General features: G+C 46.7%; 1 protein-coding gene across 2 annotated transcripts in view; it reads right to left on the reverse strand.

Annotated features, from left to right (window-relative positions):
* The window catches only part of CLIC6 (chloride intracellular channel 6), a 45,597-nt gene extending 25,178 nt beyond the window's left edge, over window positions 1–20,419 (reverse strand). Inside the window, exon 1 of one of the 2 annotated variants that reach the window (XM_041734708.1) lies at window positions 19,052–20,419. In XM_041734708.1, the coding sequence (XP_041590642.1) occupies window positions 19,052–19,984 (933 nt within the window). In that variant the 5' untranslated portion in view covers window positions 19,985–20,419. The remainder of the gene's footprint in view (window positions 1–19,051) is intronic. The other variant, XM_041734710.1, reaches the window with a different exon arrangement.
* Window positions 20,420–20,704: the final 285 nt, after the last annotated feature.

The following is a 20,704-nucleotide window of genomic DNA, read 5'->3' on the forward strand; positions in this document are numbered from 1 at the left end:
ACTTGAATTTTCAGTTTTAAAACCAGTAAAGTCCTAGGTAAACTACAGTTCACTGGTCTCCTTACCCCTGAGCTCCCTCTTAGGCCCCACATTAAAACCACCAAAGACGGCATTATCTTTCTGTCCTAGGCACTGAATAACCAACCAGGTCCCAAACACAATTGGGATCTGAACAGTATGGCTTTAAAAAGGCATCTTGATTTGAGATCAGCAGCTGAACTGCGCATACTTTGCTCATGTTAAGAAAATAGCAACTTATGATTTGTCAATTATTATCAATTCTCACTGAAGAGCAACAGAAAGAGGAGGGAAGAGGCACAGTGGGTGAGAGAAGAGGGTCAACCCATTTGCTGGGCAGAACAGAACATGAAAAAAAAAATTCTAATGACCTCTACAAGTGTCCTGATTCAGCTTTCTTAATTTGCTCTTTAGCAAAAAATCGTTAGAAACCTGTAGCTTCCTGAAAAACAAGAAAGGTATTTGCTTTCTCTTGATTTTTCTTTGTAATGTGTATAAGTTTTAAGGAAGCCAAAGGCCTAGAACTATCTATTTACAAAGAAGAAAGCCTAGTGCCTCAAAGACACTCAGGTTGGGGGATCCCTGGGTGGCTCAGTGGTTTAGTGCCTGTCTTTGGCCCAGGGTGTGATCCTGGAGACTTGCTGGAGACCCGGGATTGAGTCCCACATCGGGCTCCCTGCATAGACCCTGCTTCTCCCTCTGCCTGAGTCTCTGCCTCTCTCTGTGTCTCTCGTGAATAAATAAATAAAATCTTTAAAAAAAAAAAAAAAAGATACTCAGGTTGGTTTCAATGACCAACATGAAAGTTCTATTGATGGGCACAGGGAAGAGGATTTGGGAATTCTATAGTATTTTTCGTTCAGATGGACCTAGCTTATTAATCAGAAATAGCTTAAGGGTTACTGAGGGAATTCTTGAAAGACAGACTTTAGGGTGAATGTGGACTTTAGTATGCTTTCTAATATTTAAAAAGATGGCAGAAATCAGAAACTTTGTGGTTACCCTTTCAGGTGAAAGGCAAAGATCACCTGGGCAGTATAATTTGTGAGATCTAGAAGAGTCCACCTGGCGAAAGATGCCCACACCAGCCTTCCCCAAAAGCCTACATCTCAGAGAATCATCTAGAAAAAAAAAAAAAAAAACATCATCTGTTAAGATTAAGTGGTAGTGGTTACTCTTCTCTTTCCAGGGAGGACACCAGCCAGGGCAACCGCCAACCCTCCCACAAATTGACACTGTCCATATCCTCGTACACATGAAAATGTCCCCTTTCTACACCTTCCTACAGGTGTTCGCTCAAGTGGCAAAACCAGATCAATGCTCTTGTCTTATTAAATGTCATTTTGCAAACTGATGCTTGACAGATCTCCTTCCAAAGGGTTCGAGCACTTTTTGAGAAGCCATAGCTCCGGAGAATATTCACAATTTCTAATTAAATCATTTGGTGTACTATCCTGGACTATCACTCAGCCATAAAAGAATGAGATCTTGCCATTCGCCACAACGTGGATGGGTCTAGAGGGTATGACGCTAAGGGAAAAAAGACAGAGAAAGACAAATACCACATGATTTCGCTTATGGGTGGAATCTAAAAAACAAAACAAATGAACAAACAAGCATACAAAACCAAACTTTGAAACACAGAGAAGTAGTGGGCGAAGGGGATTAAGAGATACAAACTTCCTGTAATAAAAATAAATAAGTCACAGGGATGAAAAGGACAGCGGAGGGAATATAGCCAATAATATTGTAATAAGGCATGGGGACAGATGGTGACTACTCTGAGCCTGGCGAGCATTGCATAATGCACAGACTTGTCGAATCACTCCGTTGTGCACCTGAAACTAATATAACATTGGATGTCAACTATATTTCAATAATTTTTAAAAGACATCTGGTATACTAAAAAACAGCAGCGGAGGGTACTAAGCAGGACAAATAGAACAGAGCCATTTCTAGGCATTAGGTAATCAGTTTCTCCTGCAGTTGTCCTGCCTAATGGAATAATGGATTATCCCCGAATGGCTTTTGCACTTCAACAAGAATAGCAAACAAATGAACAGCTCCCGGCACAAAGCGCAACTTCTTTATAAAGGCGAGAGGTGATTGCAGTGCACACTATGAGACCCCAGGCCAGATCAGTGGTATAATGGGATGGTATTTTTTTATTTAAATGCAAATGTAGTCAACTTTGTCCTGTATCCTGGTTAATAAGAAACCTGAGCTAATTTTCCCTGACTCGTCCTGTTTTCCCACTGAGGTCTGAAGGTGAGCCTGAGTTACTAAAGAGAGGTCTCAGGCTCCCACAAGCTTCAAAAACCAGCCTATCATTTGGCACTGGTGAGAGGAGACAGAAAAATCAACCAGGAGGACACAAAAATCCTATCAGGTATACCTTAGGAAGGGTTGGCTTTCAGCTTCAAAAACAAGAAAATCAGAGTCAGAATTTAACCAAAAAAAAAAAAAAATGCTACCGGAACTATGCGTGGGAAGGTTAACTACTCCAACTGTAACAATTAGATTTTTATTTTGCATGTCCTTGCAGTCTCTGATGAGTTCCATACAAGTTCAGGGGCTCCTAGGTCGTGGATAATAAATGTGCTGAACTTTGAAGTTCTTTGTCAGTGAGCAGACACGCAGGGCCGACCTGCAGATGTTCACAATTTAATCTGGGAGATTTGGGGGCTTCAGACATTACAGAATTATCTGGAAGCTTTCCTGCCCGCACTGCTCCATCGCTACTCCCGAGGACTATATTCCATGCCCTGGCCTGACCCACACAACAGGGAAGGCTGGTGGCCTAAGGCCAAGGGGATCAGCTGCTCTCCAGACAAGGAGAGACACCAAATGGGCTGGCCAAGGCTAAGACTAACACCCTGGCTTTATTATAAGGAAGTCTTTTCTGTGCCACATGCTTTTTTTGGCAAATATTGTAACTCCCTCCCAACCCTTACCCCTGGGAAAAGAGAAGGAGGGGCCTATACTATTTCAGGATTCCCTAACCCTGACCTTTTAGCTCAAAAAAGACAGTGAGCCAGAGATCAGTTCCACATAGTTGTCCACAAACCAGTCAAGGCGCAAACCATTCCAAGGCTCCTGTTTTTAAAAGGGGCAGTTATGGTAAGCGGCCAGGAAACCGATGTCCCTAATTTGTTGCAAATCATACTGTGGCCGCAGAAATCCAACATCGAGGTGATGAGTCACTTCATCTGCCCCCTGGAGACAGCCATGCCGACGCAGGAGGAAAGGCTGGGGTTTTCTAAAGATGTTCCCTTACTGTCCTAAGTCCAATCAAGGCAAGTCCAGTTCCTTAAGAATTGCTCTGTCTCAGTTTTAGGTTGAGGGGCACAGTAAGGCTTGGGAACTGGAGTTCAGAAAGGAGGCAACAAAATGCTACTTTTTGCATAGAACTTGAAAATATTTCACACTAAGGTGCCTGTAGGTAAGTAACCCCACAGGAAAAGCCAAGTGCTCTCCATTTCAGGAAGAACACGGAATGTGAGGATAATCTGGCTGTGATTTGGGGGATGCCACTGATCACTGGAGGTCAATCCTGGGCACCTGGATATCCAGGCATGTTCCTCCCTCACCCACCATAAGCTTGAGCAGGATCAGAGAAGCCCCTCGCCCAATTCCAATACCCAGGTCTGCCCTTTGGGAGCATATAAGGGTCCAGATGCCTCTGTTGGAACCCCAGACAAGCTCCTGTGATCAATTTACAGGAAATAGAATCTGGAGAGAAGGGACAGTCTTCTGTAGGAAGAAGGAAGCAGAAACCTGTCTTACCCCATGACTGCACAGCCAGAATCAGGATGGTTGGCCAAAGGAGTATGGGCAACTGTTGAAAGGATTGAGGGAAAGCAAGGAACATCATTTTATGCTGCATCGAAAGAGAATCAACATTCAAAAAGCACCAGGGAAATGTCACAGCCAACAAATGGGACCATCTGAAAGCTTTTGCCAAACCCAAGGAAGTGAACTCAAAAGAAGAACCTCCAGTCGCCACAACCCCCAGAGAAGGCCATGGACTGTCACATAGAGCCACAGCCATGGACACATTCATAACCCATCTATGCTGAAGGGGTTAGTGCCCCTGGCGTGGTGCCAAGCAACTCGGAAGGACACCAACATCAATCTCCCCAAATGGTTTTCAGAAAAAGGATGAACTTCAAACCCCTTAATGAGCCAAAAGCTTGAAAGAGTACCTTCCATTGACGAAAATGAACCAGAAAGGAGAATTGGCAGAAAGGGATCATAAAAAATAATACTCAGAGTGGATAGCACAATGCACAGCATGTGCTTTGAAACATAAAGACCTTGGAAGCGCTCTCTGGCTCTATTTTGCACCCACCTCCCAATCCCCAAAGGAAAAACATCCCTCTTCAGCAAAATCCCTGATAACACCAATTAACTTGGCCTTCTCTGAGGAGAGGCTGCCTTCTTTGCAACACACCCATATTGGGTTGTGTGTTGACTGACTTCTTCCCAAGAGTGGGTCTGACCTCCATCCCTAGAGGGATGGGAAACCATAGTGGAAGGGGAGAATCCAGAAATGAAGACCCTTCCCTGGGCTCTCCTCTCTCCCACGTGGAAGAAACAAGGAGGACAGAGGGATGTAGAGATGGGCATGCAGGCAAATTGTCCCTCAGACAAGGAGAAACAACAAAATGAGCCATTTGCTCTCCCTCTGAACCACCATGGAGCTGTCCCACCCCACCCACCCATACCCGGCACTGAAGACAATTTTATAAAAGTGTCCCAAGTTATCAGAAAGAAAGGTCCTATGGGAATAAAAGCCAATGCCCTATTTCAGGCCCCTGGGTGGACTCTCACTTGAGGCTGAAATAAAGGCATCTACACAGATACAAACAGAGGAGCGTTCGGGGAATTAAAAATGGGGCAGGATTTGCCGGGTCTTAGATATGGGACCTGAAGTGGGTTCATGCCTCAGCGTGTCCAGCTCACCCTTGAGCACCATCTAACCCAGCCCTGCTCTGGTTCCCTGGACTCCATTTCCATCCCAGTCCACACTAACTAACTGCTGAGACCCCCGGGGTATAGCGATCCTTCAACTAATGCCCAGAGAAGAAGGAGCTTTGAGGGGATTGGCATCCCACTGACTAATCTGGGAGTCTGTTCAATAAAGGAAAGATCCCCTCGACAAATAAGGCACAAAAGTAAAAAATGGCACAAAAAACTGGGTGCCCTCAACTGGAAAACACAAGACCCCATTCCACAAGGTAAAGTTGTAGGGGAAAAACAGAGGAAGATTTTCTTTTAAGGAATTTGGGATGCTTAATGTTTGCTGAGCCAGTGAATGAACACAGGAGTGGATCCACAGGTCAGTGATCCCCAAAGCACACTGGTGGTTAGCCGCCCACCACAGCGTGCACAGAAGCATTCAGTGTTCTTGACTTGTCAACACATCCTCAAGGTTTAGGAGACAGTGACAATAGGGTGGAAAGAGAGCCCCAACCCAGGGTAGGGTCAGCTTCTAGAGTTGTGCTTGCTTGTTTGACTACTCCCGAGTCAAGTTTTGGATACCCACTGTGTAGGCTGGGAGGAAGCAAGATGGTGGAAGAGTGGGGTCCTCGTTTCATCTGCTCCCCCAAATTTAGCTAGATAACTTTCAAACCATCCTGAACACCTATGAATTCAACCTGAGATGGATACTCACTGTGTGGAGAACATTCCAGAACACCACTCGTAATGGATGATGGTGTTGGAGAAACACAGAGAAACAAACCATGGTGGTTTGTGAGATCCTAAGAAATATATTTTTGAGGATTATTCTGAGTAATTTTAGGGGATTTTTAACTCTTTCCATCGTTATTCAGATGCTATTGGTGCAAGCAGCCAGGGTTTCATAACCCTCTACAAACACTGCCCAGCTCATCAACCCGATTCATCGGAACAAGGTAGGCCACAGGCCTATAGTTCTGAAAATCTGGACTACACGTTTAAAAAAAAAAAATTATTACTGAAAAACGACTCACTGATACCTTTTAGGGGGAAGGACATTCTTAATAAGGAAACTTCATTCCTGGGAAAGATGACGTGAGTTGAATTGATCTATTGACTGGTTGTTCCCACAGACACAATGATACCACAGATTATTTACTTTGCCAGAAACTAATGGAACGACTTTTATGGAAATGCCCAATCAACCACAAAATTGGGGAAGGAGTAGCCTATGAAAAATAAACTGTTCTAAAAGATATATAAACCCCTTCAGCGGGCGGCAGGGACAACAGGAGGGAAAAATCAATAGAAATGTGGCAGACAGAGCTCCAGTCCCTAATGCATCAAGTTCTTGCCTAATTTCCCAATTTCTGTAAGGGGCAAGGAAAGCAGGAAAGTGGCTTTGCTTGGGGGAGATTCCGACGCTGCAGCCATCAGAACCTGACACCCCAGCTCCAGTGCTGGAATTCCTGGTTTCCAGCCTCCCTAAGCTGGAGGGAAGCCAATCGTGGGCATGTCAGTCACAAGACAAGCCATTTACTGAGGTGTGATGATTTTTTTGTGTGCAGGCACCGTCTGTGCAAGCTTCTCTCGGCTCAGCATCACCGTCTCGCATCTTCATGTGGGAAGCACAATCCTCGCTGGTCCTCCCCCGACCTCTTGGTGCAGGATGGGGCCGTGCAGGGGGGAGTGGGGTGAGCAGGCCACCTGCGGTTGGGAGGGATGAGGGCCCACCGGGGAGCTGAGCAGAGAGCCCGACCCTGGCCTGCTGGACTCCTGTTAGCACCTCCGATTAGAGAGCCAAGGTGACTGCCAAGGTCAACAGAAAGGGCTGCATCGGCGGCTTGCAAGCAACCGGCCAATGATTCCAATGATAACAGCTATACCACTGCCATGACCTGTGTAGCACCGACCCTCTGCAGGCTTCTGGTCTTTAACTCTTCCCAAGGCTGAGGGAAGGCTCACGGGACAGGCCACCACCCCTCCCGCCCATTGTCCTGTCTCTTGCCTTCCCTCTCCTGCCATCTAGTGGAGCAGCAAGGTGGCCGGTGATGCCAGCGTCCACGCACCCTGGGGCAGCAGTAAGGCTCCTTGCAGAATGGGGGTCAGAGGGGTAGAGCCCCTCTTTGACCACACTTCCAGGGAATGAAGGGAACGGCCCCTCCTTTTCAGATCTTTGTTGGTACGGTTTATGGTTACACTAGCATATCCCGCGACACAAACACGGCACGTCCCACTCCTTGTAAAGCCTATAAAGGAAAAAGGTACCGTAAGTGCAGCAAGGCCGATTCTAGAAAAGAAAAATTGAGTGTTTTTTTTTTTTTCTTAAATAAATACCAGCCTGCACTATCGATAACGCTTTCAAGATTGGCTTTTTGCACATCCAGCTCAGGCTGTCTGTCCCCAGCAGCATGGAGAGATAGGCCTCCTGTCTGCACTTTATTAATAGATTATGTTTATTAAGTCCCTCGCTCCAGGCCTCTTTTGAAACGTGCCCCTCCCTCTGCCATAACCCGAGAACGTAAGAACAACTTAGTTCATCGTTCTACCGAGATCCTAAGAAATATATTTGAGATCTTCAAAGTCTGAAACATAGATCTGAACCTTTCCAGAAGCCTGTCAATCCTAAATACGTTGCCAAGCATGTAGAGTATTTACTCTTCTCCACCATCATACCAATCAATGTATTATTAGATGGATTAGGTGGTTGACCACCCCCGACCCACATGGCTTAATCGCTGAATCGAACTGCCCTTAGCTTTAAATTCTGGCCAAAGGCTTAGTCGTGGGAGCATTCATTGTCACAGTGGGTGGAATCCAGTCATAAGAAGTACACAGGCGAACGAAATGGAACTTACTATTTATCCTCATATACGAAGTGTGCTTTAAAAACTCCAGGACTATTTTTAATCCCTTTTTAATAATATGGCCTGATACCAACTGAAGCTTTTACACAGACATGAAAAGCTTATTTCCTTGTAAAATTCTCACAAGGAATTATTACAACAAAGGAACATCTTGTTCTGGAAAGCCTGCTTAAGAATGCAGCCTGTTTTTATATACCCTGGTGGTTTGCGTTCTTGAACGGCTGAGCATATTCCAGTCCCTATAGTGACCGCAGAGGGAAAAAAACTGCACGCAGCAAACGGAAGAACCGGCCACACGGAGCCTTCCTTTTGTCTGCACTGCCCACTCCTGGACTTGCCTTAAATTCCTCTGTACCTCCCATCGTGACCTGCTCAGATTTCACCAGCTTAGAAGAGACATAAGCCATACGTCCCGGTTACCTATTGCCAAGTAGCAAAGTACCCAGATGTAGCAGGGAGGGCTGCTTTTTTTATGCCTCATCATCAGTCAGGAATCAGGACCAGGCCTTGGACTAGGTGATCCTTCTGTCCCATGTGGCAATGACAAAGGTCGTTCAGTGCTGTTTAGCTGGCGGGTGGGCCCATCTGAGGGAGTCCAAGACAGCTTCACACACTTGTTGAGGGTCTTGACAGCATGGCTGGAAGGCTGGGCTCAGCTGGGATTGTCAGATGGAGCACCCAGAGGTGGCCTGTCCAGCTGGTGGCCTCAAGCAGGTCAGTGAACAGAGCAGAGGTTGCACAGCCCTTTAGAGTGAAAACCACACAGCATCACTCCCCCCATATTCTACTGGTGACCAGGCAGTCACGAGGTTCCGGCCAGATTCAGAGAGAAGAGAGAGAATCAGCCTCCATTTCCCAATGGGAAGAGGATCAAAGAAGTTGCAGCCACCTTTACCCCAGCCACCTTTACCCACCACGTGGTGATGTGATTTCAGGGTGTGCAGAAATGCTCAAATCTCAAATCTCAAATTTATATATCTCAAATCTCAAATTTCTAGACCTAGTTCTTTACCAACTTGAACTGGTTTAAGAAAATTTTAGCAGTGCCTAAAAGCAGTGGAGTTATATTTTTTTATACCCAGAGATGGGCAGAGCGACATCTCTGCAGCATTTACTACAGCAAACATCAATATCTGGAGAATGACAGAGCAGTCTCATTTTACTGCTGCTGTTTATGACGTTGGGTCACAATATATTGGTTAAAGTGGCAGTTAACAAAAAAAAAAGTGCCCCTCATATCTGATGTGTTAATAACTCTTGAATTTTCTTAGGCACCAAATTCTCTGTAGTGTTAAGTGACACAAAGAAACCATTGAGTTGCAACCCTGAACTTCATCCCGTCTGCCCGTTTATGGGAATAGAGTCAAAGGCATCCAGCCTGGAGCTCAAACAAAGGGAACAAAGTTGGGGTAGAAATTGAGTCGGCCCAAGAGGCCCAAGATTCTTCGAACCCACTGCCTCCCCTGACACCTAAGACACCAAAAAAGTGTTAATTTCCCCCACTTAGGAAGAAAGCCCCATGTCCCTAGATCTCCAGACCAATAACACTTTGATTCTGTGTGGCCTTCAAAGCACGTGATGTCTGTGATGGGCGGAGTGTGTCAGACGTGCTTGGGGCTGCCATGCACATCAAAATCCAGGATGTACCCCCCACTCTGGGAAGAGAACAATGACCTCCAGGCCTGATTCTTCTTCCCTCCACCCACTGTGGCCAGGGGCAGGCCTGGAGCACCCAGGGGGTGCTGCTGGGGGTGCATAATTGAGGCTCTTCCTACTGGACCACAACATCCTAACCCCCAGGAAGGTTGGAAAACCACAATGATAAAGCCTTGGGCAGAATGGGTCCAGATTTTCTCCTCCCTCCGTGGTTGACCACCCCTCCTGGGGAAGAGTCCTGCTGGCCAGAAGACAGAATCACACAGCTCTGTGAAAGGGGACCCTAGTCTCTCGTGACTCCAAGGCCACTCCAGACTCCTACACTCAGAAACCAAAGGGGGCACTGGGCCGGGTCTCTACTTCATTGGCACTGTGTCCCTTCTCCTTCATAAGGATAAATGACTGCTTCATAGAGATGACAGAGAAGTGACTCTAGAGGGGGCACATGGAGTGGCCCAGATCTCAGCACGAGGCTCTCGTTGCCCATGTGTTGTAATTACGGTAATTATATGGTATTGACATTTGCTGTAGTAAATGCTGCAGAGACGTCGCTCTGCCCATCACTGGATATAAAAGAAACAACTCCGCTGCTTTTAGGCACTGCTAAAATGGTCTTAAACCAGTTCAAGTTGGCAAAGAACTGGGTCAATAAATAAATGATTTGAGACACTCAACAAGTGTGTCAATCGGCCTTGGAACCCCTCAGATGGGCCCATCCACCAGCTGAACGCCACTGAGCGGCCCTGGTCTCTCTCCCCTGTTCTCTGTTCTCCACCTGTCTCCACGATAGAAAGAGGAAGCCAAAGACGATTTGCAACATGCTCAGAATTTTAATAGCTGTTCAGTTATTGGGCTCAGACATAAGCCAATGTCTGTGAATATGTGTGATGCGTGATGCTAACTTAGATGGAAAGAATTCATGAGATTATAAAATTTACATTCTGCAAAATACATCATTAAATCTGACCACCCCATTCTTTTTACCTGACGCAGTGGCCATGCCTTGTACGTTGCTCATTCACTTACCCATCCATCGTGCACAGCACAACCTTCCAAAGGGAAGAGACTGCTGCAAAAGGGCAGAGCCCGGGCTGTCAGAGATCTAGGGGCCAAATCCTCCCCCCCCCCACTTTAAGGCTCATTGCGCAGCCTGCCATCCTGCTCCTCCCACCTGCTCCAGCAACCCTCCCCACCCCATGCTCCCCTTCCTCACACTGCACTCTAGCTATTTCCCTCTGGGTCCCTCTGTAGGCAGAAAGCTCTAGAAAAGCAGGGGCTGTGTTCATCACTGTTGCTGTCGTACCTCAGCCCCAAACACAATGTCTGATACTTGGCAAAAACTCAATAGATATTTGCTTTAAATAGCCACTGTGGTCCAAAACACCATTCAGGAGTTTGGAAGACTGAAAAGTAGCTTTTACTTCTCCCCATTGCAGAAGACCCAATGTTCATGTGGCCAACCAAGCCCAGAAGGAAGGAGAAGCCCTGAATTGGGGGTAGAGTTCATGAACCTAGTAAAAATCTGGAATTAGAGAATATTTCTAATCTGATGATTTCTTACACGTATAAGATTAGACTTACCCTTGCACACTGAGTATTTCTCAACTGTTTTAAATAGAGCTGCCCCCCGAGAAGCTTCAAAAAGTATCTCTCTGAATGATCTTTCATATTTGAGCATTTTAGTACCCCTGCCCCACTAATTAAACATAAGTTCTGGTAGTCAGCCACAATTCACTGGATCTCTACGAACAGAGAGAATGTCATCATTCTCCATAAATTTTGGTCAATTCTTTTGACAAATGGGGGCATAAATAGAAACATCCTGCTAAGAGACAACCTCAGAAACAATATTTTGATAGTACAGCACCACAGATGATTGCTCTTCACTATGATTTTTATTTGTGGGACTCAAATTCGTCCCAGTAGATGGCATGCCAAGATCAAAGTGATATATCTTACATATTCAGATGGAGTAGTGTGGCATGAAATGATCCTGCTATCAAGATATTTTAAATCTTGTTTTGAATAGCAATTCTTACCATGTAAGAAAGAATGCAATTCTCAAAGGGCATGTGCTTGGTAAAATGTAAGCTGCTAATTATAAAGAAAAGAAGAAAGGCAAGACTTGAAATACCTAATTCCTCAGGACTTAAGAGGTTATAGAATATAAAGTAAAACAGAGTATTTAAAGATTCTAGTAAATGAAGTTGGAGATTCTAAGAACGCTGTCACAGCCTATGCTTTGTTTCCCCACACATCAATACCATCCAACAAGTTACTAAGACTGAAAGGATAAATTACTCCGGTACAAATAGTCAAAACAGTCCCATAAAAATATATGCAACCCACATGACAGACAATGGTCTAATTTCCTTATTATAAAAATCAGGAAGGATAAGGCCAAATGTAGATCTGAAAAATAGGCAAAGGACATAAGCAAGCTGCTTCGGCAAAAAAAATATCAAGAGTTGTTAGATCAATAAAAGTATACTTAGCCTCACACACACTAAAGGAGATGTGAATTAAATGACAATGGGCATCATTTTTCACCTCTCAGATTCAAAAGTTTGATAAAAGTCTGAGTGGGGAAGGTTGGGGAAATAAACATGCAACCCATATAGTGTCAGGGAGACATTATGTGGTGGAACTTCTTTGAAGAGGAAATTTGGTGAAGATTATCAAAATTTTAAACAGACATATCCGTTCCCAAAGCAATGTCATTTCTAAGAAGTGAGCTTCCATATACGATTACACATCCATGGCGGGATAGTCACTACATCATGGTTTAACATCCAAAAGAAGAAACCACCTAAACATCCACCCATAGAAGACTGACTATAGAGTGTATCCATCACTAGAAAACTATGAAATTTTTAACAAAATAGAGCTACAGGTACCAATGGGGAATGATTTCTAATATATATTGTTAAGCAATGAAAGCAAGATATAACCCAATGTATTACCAGTGTCCTACTTTTTATGAAAAAAAGGTGAGTGAGGTATTTTTTAAAAAATATGCCCACAGATCCTCTGACTTTCCCTTTAAGGTAGAATTTAATTTTGATATCCTTGAGTATTGGACTTTGTGAATAAAATAAGACAGGAGTGACAGTGACTTCTGAGACTCAATCATAAAAGTCATCGGGGCTTCTTCTCTCTTGGATCACTGCTCTGGGGAAAGCCAGATGCCATGTTGTGAGGACACCAAAGCAGCCCATGGAGAGAGCCCCAAGTGGTGAGGAACTGAATGTCTTGCCAACAGACATGTGCATCAGCCATGTTGAAAGTGGATCCCCACCACCACCACTCCAACCAGTCCTTCAGATGAGACCACAGCCCTGCCAATATCTCAACCACAACCTCATGAGCCAGAACTACACAACCAAGCTGACCCAAATTCCTGACACAGAGAAACTGGGAATAATGAACTTTTGTTGTTTTAGGGTGCTAAGTTTTAGAGTAATTTATTACTCTGTTATGTGTTAGATAACTAATACAGTGAGAATATTTACATGTAACCTTGAAATATACTCAGAGTATCTCTGGAAAGATATCCAGTGGCTGTCTCCAGGAAGAAAAACTGAGAGGCAAGATCTCGAGGGTAGAAAAATACTTACTCTAAGTTGCACTGCATTGTATCTTTTTATATTTATAATCTGTTTCATTTCAATCTCACCTAAATCAAGATTAAGGACTTCACAGAAAAATTACATTTCTAACAATATGTATAAGATGTTCAGTGTCTAAAATATTTTTCACTGTGATAGACACTGCTGATTATTTATTCAGCAGTCATTCCCCTTCTTCCTTGCTGAATAAAACTCCAATTTTGTGCCAGAGGCAATGTATCTAGCCCCAGGTCAGGTACCAAAGGAAGTTTAAACTATGGGTCAGCAAACCTTTTCTTAAAGGGCCTGACAATAAATATTTTAGGCTTTGCAGTCTCCAGCTGAAATGGAATTGGATACTATCTCCCTATGGGGAGGAGAATGTGTTGCCAGAAAACATGTTGATGTCTTTAGAAGTTGAGAGAGAGACAAGTTTAGAGTCTAGAAAGCACAAGTGATTAGAAGTTGAGAGGGGGAGAAGTAGGTTCCCCGCTGAGCAGGGAGCGTGACACAGGGCTCAATCCCAGGACTCTGAGATCATGACCCAAGCCAAAGGCAGATACTTAATCTATTGAGCCACTTAGGTACCCCTATTTTCAAAAATCTTGAAGAATATGTACTAGGGACTATCAGAGGGTCCTAGTCTCTGCATCTCCCCAAATACAATCAAATTGATAACAACTCAGTGATCCCCACTGTATCTATAGGTCCTTCTACTATCTACTCCTACAGGCTCCTACTCATCTTTGTTCCCTCCTCCCCTTCCTGCCAGCGTTAACTTGGAGCCTACTATGGGCTAGACCTGTGCTAGGGTTTAGAAGGACAACAGTGAGCACATCGATGTAGTTCCTGCTACCACATGTTTTCAGTGCTCAGTCTCTCGCCTCTGTGCTAGATGGTAAACTCTGTGAGGGCAGGGACCTTGTCACTCTTGCTTGACCTTGGGTCCCCAACTCTAGCACAATGACTAACATATAGGAGGTGATAAATCCACATGTTGACTAACATATAGGAGGTGATAAATCCACATGTGCTAAGAGATTAATCTGTATCACTCTCACCCACTTGAACTTTATACATTCCTCCAAAGTCTAGGTTTTGTTTTTCTATGTATATGAAACTAAAGGGTAAATTTGCATGTTCGACAGATCCAGGGTGGTGTTTCTGAAGGTATCTTACAGATCTTCAGATACACAGGGAGTTAGGATATGGAATGGCCTAATGGAGAAGAGCTGACCATGAGAAACCAAGGCTATTAAGGAGACCCACTGTGAGGAGGAGGAGGAGTTCATGCTGAGGGTAAAGAATGATTGCTCACTTACTTCCATGAGTCCAGAGCACATGAGGCATCAGCCCAGTGAGTGGCAGGAACTGTGGCCTATGTGCAACCAGCAAAGCAGAGCCACAAATTCCCATAGCCCTGAGGAAATTCCATCATCTTGCAGCCCTGCTGCCAAAATGTCTTCATGGAGAAGAGTGGCTCTGGCCCTTTCAGAAGAGACACTGGACTGGGACAATGAGAAACAGGTCTGTGTCCAGCTGCTCACTAGCTGCTCACTCACCTTAGACTGAGTATGCATCCATCCGCTATTTCCCTATCATTACAAAAAAGCACTGACTCAGAGCTTACAACAAGCCCACCACTACATGAGGTGAGGAGGACATGATGTGGAGAAGTAATTAGAAGGTGGATCTCACTCAGCGCGGGGAAAGGAACCACTACCCCCAGTGTGCACGTGTGCACACACATGTGTCAGAGGTTTCCACCCCTGCTAACTCTACTAATTTCATAAATGTGTTTGCAAGCAAGCTATATAAGACACTCAAAAAACAAATAACAAAAATGCCATTTTGGGGGGATAAAGTCAAAGAAGTGCATCTGTGTTCATTTCCCTTTAGAGCACATGGTCATAGTCCACATATAGTTATGAGAATCCCACCTCCCCCTTAAGCTCCTTGGACACCAAGCCCCCACAGAATGGTCTCACTGTGCTCTCTCCTGGAGAAAGGTGCATGGATCAGTACAGTGAACTGGTCTACCAGGAGTCACTCAGCTGCAGCTCCTAGACACATATCTAACCTTCCCATCCTGCCATGACCATGTGGTGTGGCACTGCTTGGCTGGCTTCATTCACTCATTCATATATGTATGTATGTTGGGGGACAGTTCTCAATGACAATGCCTATTCAGAGGTCATATCTTCCTTGCGTTGGACTTGTTCCATCACCAATTCCACCTGTCTAGAGACATCACCCAAATGTGATGGCAAATGCAAGTTTTTGAGCTCCACAGCAGCTGCATGTTAATGGTTAAATATATGGTGTCCAAAGTCTAGTTTAAGAAATTCATAGACTCTGGCCCAAGACTATTCATTGGTCACATTGAAGTGTTTTAAGTCTTGTGAAATTCGCCCGGAAATCCATATCTCAGATTATCCGACCCCTAGACCTTGCCTCAAAGTATACACGCTGGATTAGAAGCACCAAATCTGTAAGTAAGACTTCCCTAGTGACTAAATCCCCACAGCTGGTGAGGTCCCTACCTTATCCTTTGTTGTCAGTATTTTATTTGTCGTTTGTTATTGTTATGTTGGTATGTTATTATGTTGTTACTCTTTGTTATGAGTAAAGAAGAAAAGAATATTTCTTACTAAATATACTGCAGGGTTACCCTATAATTTGATGACAAATAATTAATACTTCTTTGTAAAAAACAAAAGTAAGAATTAGCATGATCAGCAATTAATTTACCATACAATAATTCAGGGAAGCTTTCTCCAGCCTGTTCTATATATGTTCTCGGCTCTTTTACAAGAGTACATTCTTGCATACTTATGGAATAAAACAAAATGGCAAATTAGTAAGATGGCAATTCCAAAGATGGAGACGATAAACCACCAGGTGGCTAAAAGTATTTGCACCTGTTACTGAGTCGTATGTCATTACTTTGCAGTATATTTGCAACCAATATATTTTTTAAAATAGGGGGAAAGTGTAAAAGTTAAAAACTGACAAATAAAATATGGGCTAATTAATTACAATGGTATTTATTGGGCTGTCAGATGAAGGCAAGGGGAATGTTTGGAATGTTTACCGTACTTCCCCTTAAAGAACAAATCTGAATTCTGCACTCCAGCGATGGCACAGAAAAATTTGACATGTTTATAAAACCCAGGAGGTCAGATGTCTACTGCTACTGTACATGGATTACAGTGCAAATAAGTGGAGTCCAAAGAAGGAACTCAAGAAGGCTAAATCTGGCAAAGAAATCCTCTTTTAAACTAATTTAAGGATTTTAAATCAAGTATCACAAAACACGAAAGATATAAACGTCTAAAGAATTTTTGATGGATTTCACTCTGGGGTCTTTTTTGCTTTTAAGGAGAATCATTTGTAGGATAAAAAGAAAATGAGATGCCTTAACAATCCTACGAGACACCTCTTCAGTGACTCTCAGAATTTATATCAAGTAGTAGTTGCTTAAAAACCAATCACCTGAAGGAAAAAAAAAAAACAACAACAACAATCCCCTTATTTGGAGATCTGTTTTCTTAAAGAAAAAAAAAAAAGTAGCAGGAGCAACTGATCACAAGCTGATCACGTCAGAATAAAACATTCTGGATAAGCTGTCTATGACTAGCCCCTTGCCTCTGCCCACACAAATTACTCCTGAGCAGAAGCAAAAAAAAAAAAAAAAAAAAAAAAAAAAAAGCAAACAAAACAAAAATCCCCACACAACTTATTTTTATTTTTCATAAAATTCTTATCCCCAGAGAATGGAGATAATTAGGTATCTAGAGAGATTTTCCTTTAGAAGAGGAGGGGGACAGGGATATAATGGGCAGGGGATTGTTTCTGTGCAAAATCAATGGATGCACACTGCAAGAAAGAAGCAGAGCCAGGATTTGATCCCACTGGCTCTAAAGTCCATGCTACTGATCACCAAAGTACACTATCTCGTGCAGGAAACCACCCATTCAAACCTTCATCATGCTCCAGATCTGTGCTCCACATGGAGGATAGAAGATAAAATGTATGCAGTCAAGGAAAGAGACAAAATCTACAGTGTGTGAGTGGACTTTCAACAGAGGGATATCCAACCCACACTGCGATGATGCCCGTGCTGGATCTAGACACACAGCAGATAACCAGGGAGAGGGATGAGGGGGGAGAAACTTGATTCTGGCAGAGGGTACAACACCTGCAAAATTTCCAGGCGGGAAAGAATGTGGTTCTCTCAAGGAATGGAACCAGTTCAATATGGCTGGCATGGTGGTACCATGGGTGACAAAGTCGGGGGACACCCAGGCAATACCGAAGAGGCAGGAATGACATCAGGAGTGGCCTGTGGCCTGGCTAAGGAGTGTGGACTCATCTGAAAGTCTACAACAAATAACTGGAGAATTTTAGCTGCAGAAACAAAGTGACCAGATCTCATTTCCTAGCTCACTGGCTATCCCCAAAGGCCTAGACTGGAGAGCTCGGAGCATGGAAGACAGTCTTAGGAAGACGTTACTGTATTTCAAAATTGTAACAAGAAACTGGAAAGATGCGCTGGAAGCAGATTGGCAATAAGATGGAGCAACGGGGAAATGTCTTAAATGAAGAGCAGATTTGAGGCACACACAGCAGCATTGTGTTCAGCTCTCCCCCTTCCCTCCCCCTTCCCCTTCCCTGCAGACTCCCAGCTCCCAGTGGCCTTCCTAGGGGCTGTGCCCTTAGGTTATATCCCAACACTTAATCTTAAAATGCTCCAGGATCTTCAAAAATGCTCAGAACAGCACCTTCCCACTAGTGAAGAAACACATGCCCTGACTTCCCCAACCCCCTTGCCACCTAGGCAATTCTTCAAATTCTGATGTTAATCACTTTGGAAACATTTCTCTTTTTGCTTATTAGAATTTGCTTACATTCCCGTCAAGGAGCTTTAGGTCCTCACTGGCTTCTATAAGCCTGAAAGTATTTTGGAAGGATTACGATTCAACATGCAATGCACATTCTTGACCTTATTATCTGCTGCTTTCCTGGTCTGGCCAAAGGTCTCCAGAAAGGGCTTTCTTTTTTTTTTTTTTTTCCTTTCCTTTTCTCTTTCTTTCTTTCTTTCTTTCTTTCTTTCTTTCTTTCTTTCTTTCTTTCTTCCTCTTTCTTTCTTTCTTTCTTTCTAACAAAGATCAGGACGTGTGTGAGCTACTGCCAGACCTTGCCCCATATTTCCGATGCCTTGTAGAAATGCCTAAACTCAAAACTTTCTCAGTCATGTCCTATAGATTCTTTAACAAAATCATCGCTCCCTTCACATTTGAAGCAAGACTGAAATATGAAATATAAAGGCAGATGAGGTTCAAGTCACCGGCACCTTGTATTCCTCCAAAACAAATGCTAAAACGCTCAACAAACAATTTAATATTTAAATAAATCTCCACTTCCCTTCCAAATGCACCTCATGGATTCTACATACCAAAGAGGGAGATACCTTTTTTGGAACTGAAAACGTTGGCCAGCTCGGTGCCTCTGAAATTTGAGTCCTGGGGATACTTCTCACCTTACAACCTGTTAGCTTTTTTTTTTTTTTTTTCCATTTCAACTATTAGAGCTTTCCTTCGGGATGAAATGCTTTGAACATCAATAGGGCTCGCTTTTTCTTTTTTTTCTTTTTTTTAATTTATTCTCCAATAATCTCCAGACTAGAAGGGCCAGTTAGGATTTTCAGAACAAAGGACAGTGGGATGCTGGGCCCGCACCCCGACTCCCCCCCCCACTACCCCCGCCCAACCTCTTTGTTTCCAAACCCCTGCGTCTCCCCAAGCGCCCCGCAAGCTCCGGGTGACCGGGCCAGGCCGCCTCCCTCCCTCCCCCCCCTCCCTCCCGCGAACAGAGCCACGACCAGCGCCCCTGGAAGCCCCGACTCAGGGGGCGCGAGGGGCCGCGGACTCCGGGTACCTTCACGAAGAGGGTGATGTCGTGCTCCTGCCGCGGGGCGCCCTCCTCCGACGCCTCGCCGTCCTCCCCGCCGCCGTTCACCCGCGCCGCCTCGTCCGCGCCCTGCACGCTGCCCTCCTCCGCCAGGTGGTTGCCGAGCTCGGCCTCCGGCTCCCCCGGCTCCCCCGGCTCCCCCGGCTCCTCCACCTGCGCGCTGCCGTCGGGGGGCTCCTCCTCGCCCCCGCCCGGCGCCCCCGGGCCGCGCTCTCGCCTCTCCTGCTCCTCCGTCCCCTCCTGGGGTCCCCCCAGGTCCTCCACGGCTGCCGCCCTCGCGTCCCCCGCTTCCTCCGTCCCCGCTGCACCCCGAGGCTCCCCTGCAAGCCCCCCGGGGGCCCCCTCAGTGGGCTGGGGGCCGAGGTCCCCTCCGTCCCCGGGCTCCCCCTGGGGCCCGTGCGCCCCTCCCGCCTGCTCCGCGGCTGCCATGCTCGCCCCCTGCGCCCCCTGCGCCCCCGGACTGCCGCCGCCCGCTCCCTCCGGCCCCTGCTCCGCTGTCTCCTTCGCGTCGGGGGCCTCGGGCTCCTCGGGGTCCCCCCGCAGCTCCCCCGAGGCCTCGCCCTCCTCTCCCCGGGGGACCTCGGCGCACCCCGGGGCGCCCTCCTCGGCGCCCGCCTCGCCCGGTGCTGCGCCCGCGTCCCGCGCCTCGGCCCCCGGGTCACCGTGGGCGCCCGAGCCCCGCTCGCCCTTGCGCCCCGCGTCCGGACGGGCGCCTCCCGGGGGGCTCAGGGCGGCCGTGGCGGCTGCGCCCGCCCCCTCGCCCCGCGGCGCCCCCGCGGCGCCCTCGCCGGCCTCCGCCCGCCCCGCCTCCGCGCCCGCCTTCTCCGCCGTTGGCGCGGGGACCTCAGGCGGCCCCGGGGGCCCTGGGGGGGTCCCCTCCAGCTCCGCGGCCTCGGCCATGGCCGCAGCGCCTTGTCGCCCCCGGGGAGCCTCCTCGACCCTGCGGTGGAGCAGGTGCCCCGCGGCCGCTGCGCCCTGTCGCCCCTGGGGAGCCTCCTCGACCCTGCGGTGGAGCAGGTGCCCCGCGGCCGCTGCGCCCCCTCCTAGGGCGCTCTGCGAGGAGCCCGGACCTGCACCTGCGGGGCAGAGTGACGAGACCCCAAGACACCGCGCCCCCCTCCCGGATTTACGCTCTCTGGTGTCTCCTCCACCGCGACTTCGGCTCCCCGGTTGCACGTCTGCTTCCCACCCAGACTCTAATTCTGACCTGGGGCCCCCTGGAGGCGCGCGGGCCACGGAGGAGCCGAACCCGGCTGGGGAAGGCCTCTTAGCTCCTGCACCCTTTGAAATGCCTGGCCTGCCGTCCGGGGCTGCCCAGAAGTCAACGGTGCCAACTCCATCCCCCTGGGGCTTGGGCGGGGTTTGCACCCCATCCTCTCCCCCTGTTCGGCAGCCTGGGAGCCTGGCCAATGACAACCTTTCTCACGGCCCTTGTGGATTTCGGTGAAAAGATCCCGGTTCTACTGGCAGCTTGGGGTGTTTTCGGTAACGGCATCAAGTTCCAGAGCCATTTAAATCACACCCCCCCCCCCCGAACACCCCACACTGGACACCCAAATACCTAATCTCCGCTTTCCCCCAGGGAGCCGGGCATTAAGCTTCTCAGTTGGTACCCAATGC

This window comes from Vulpes lagopus, chromosome 20 (assembly GCF_018345385.1).
Source record: "Vulpes lagopus strain Blue_001 chromosome 20, ASM1834538v1, whole genome shotgun sequence".
Classification (NCBI taxonomy): Eukaryota; Metazoa; Chordata; class Mammalia; order Carnivora; family Canidae; genus Vulpes; species Vulpes lagopus.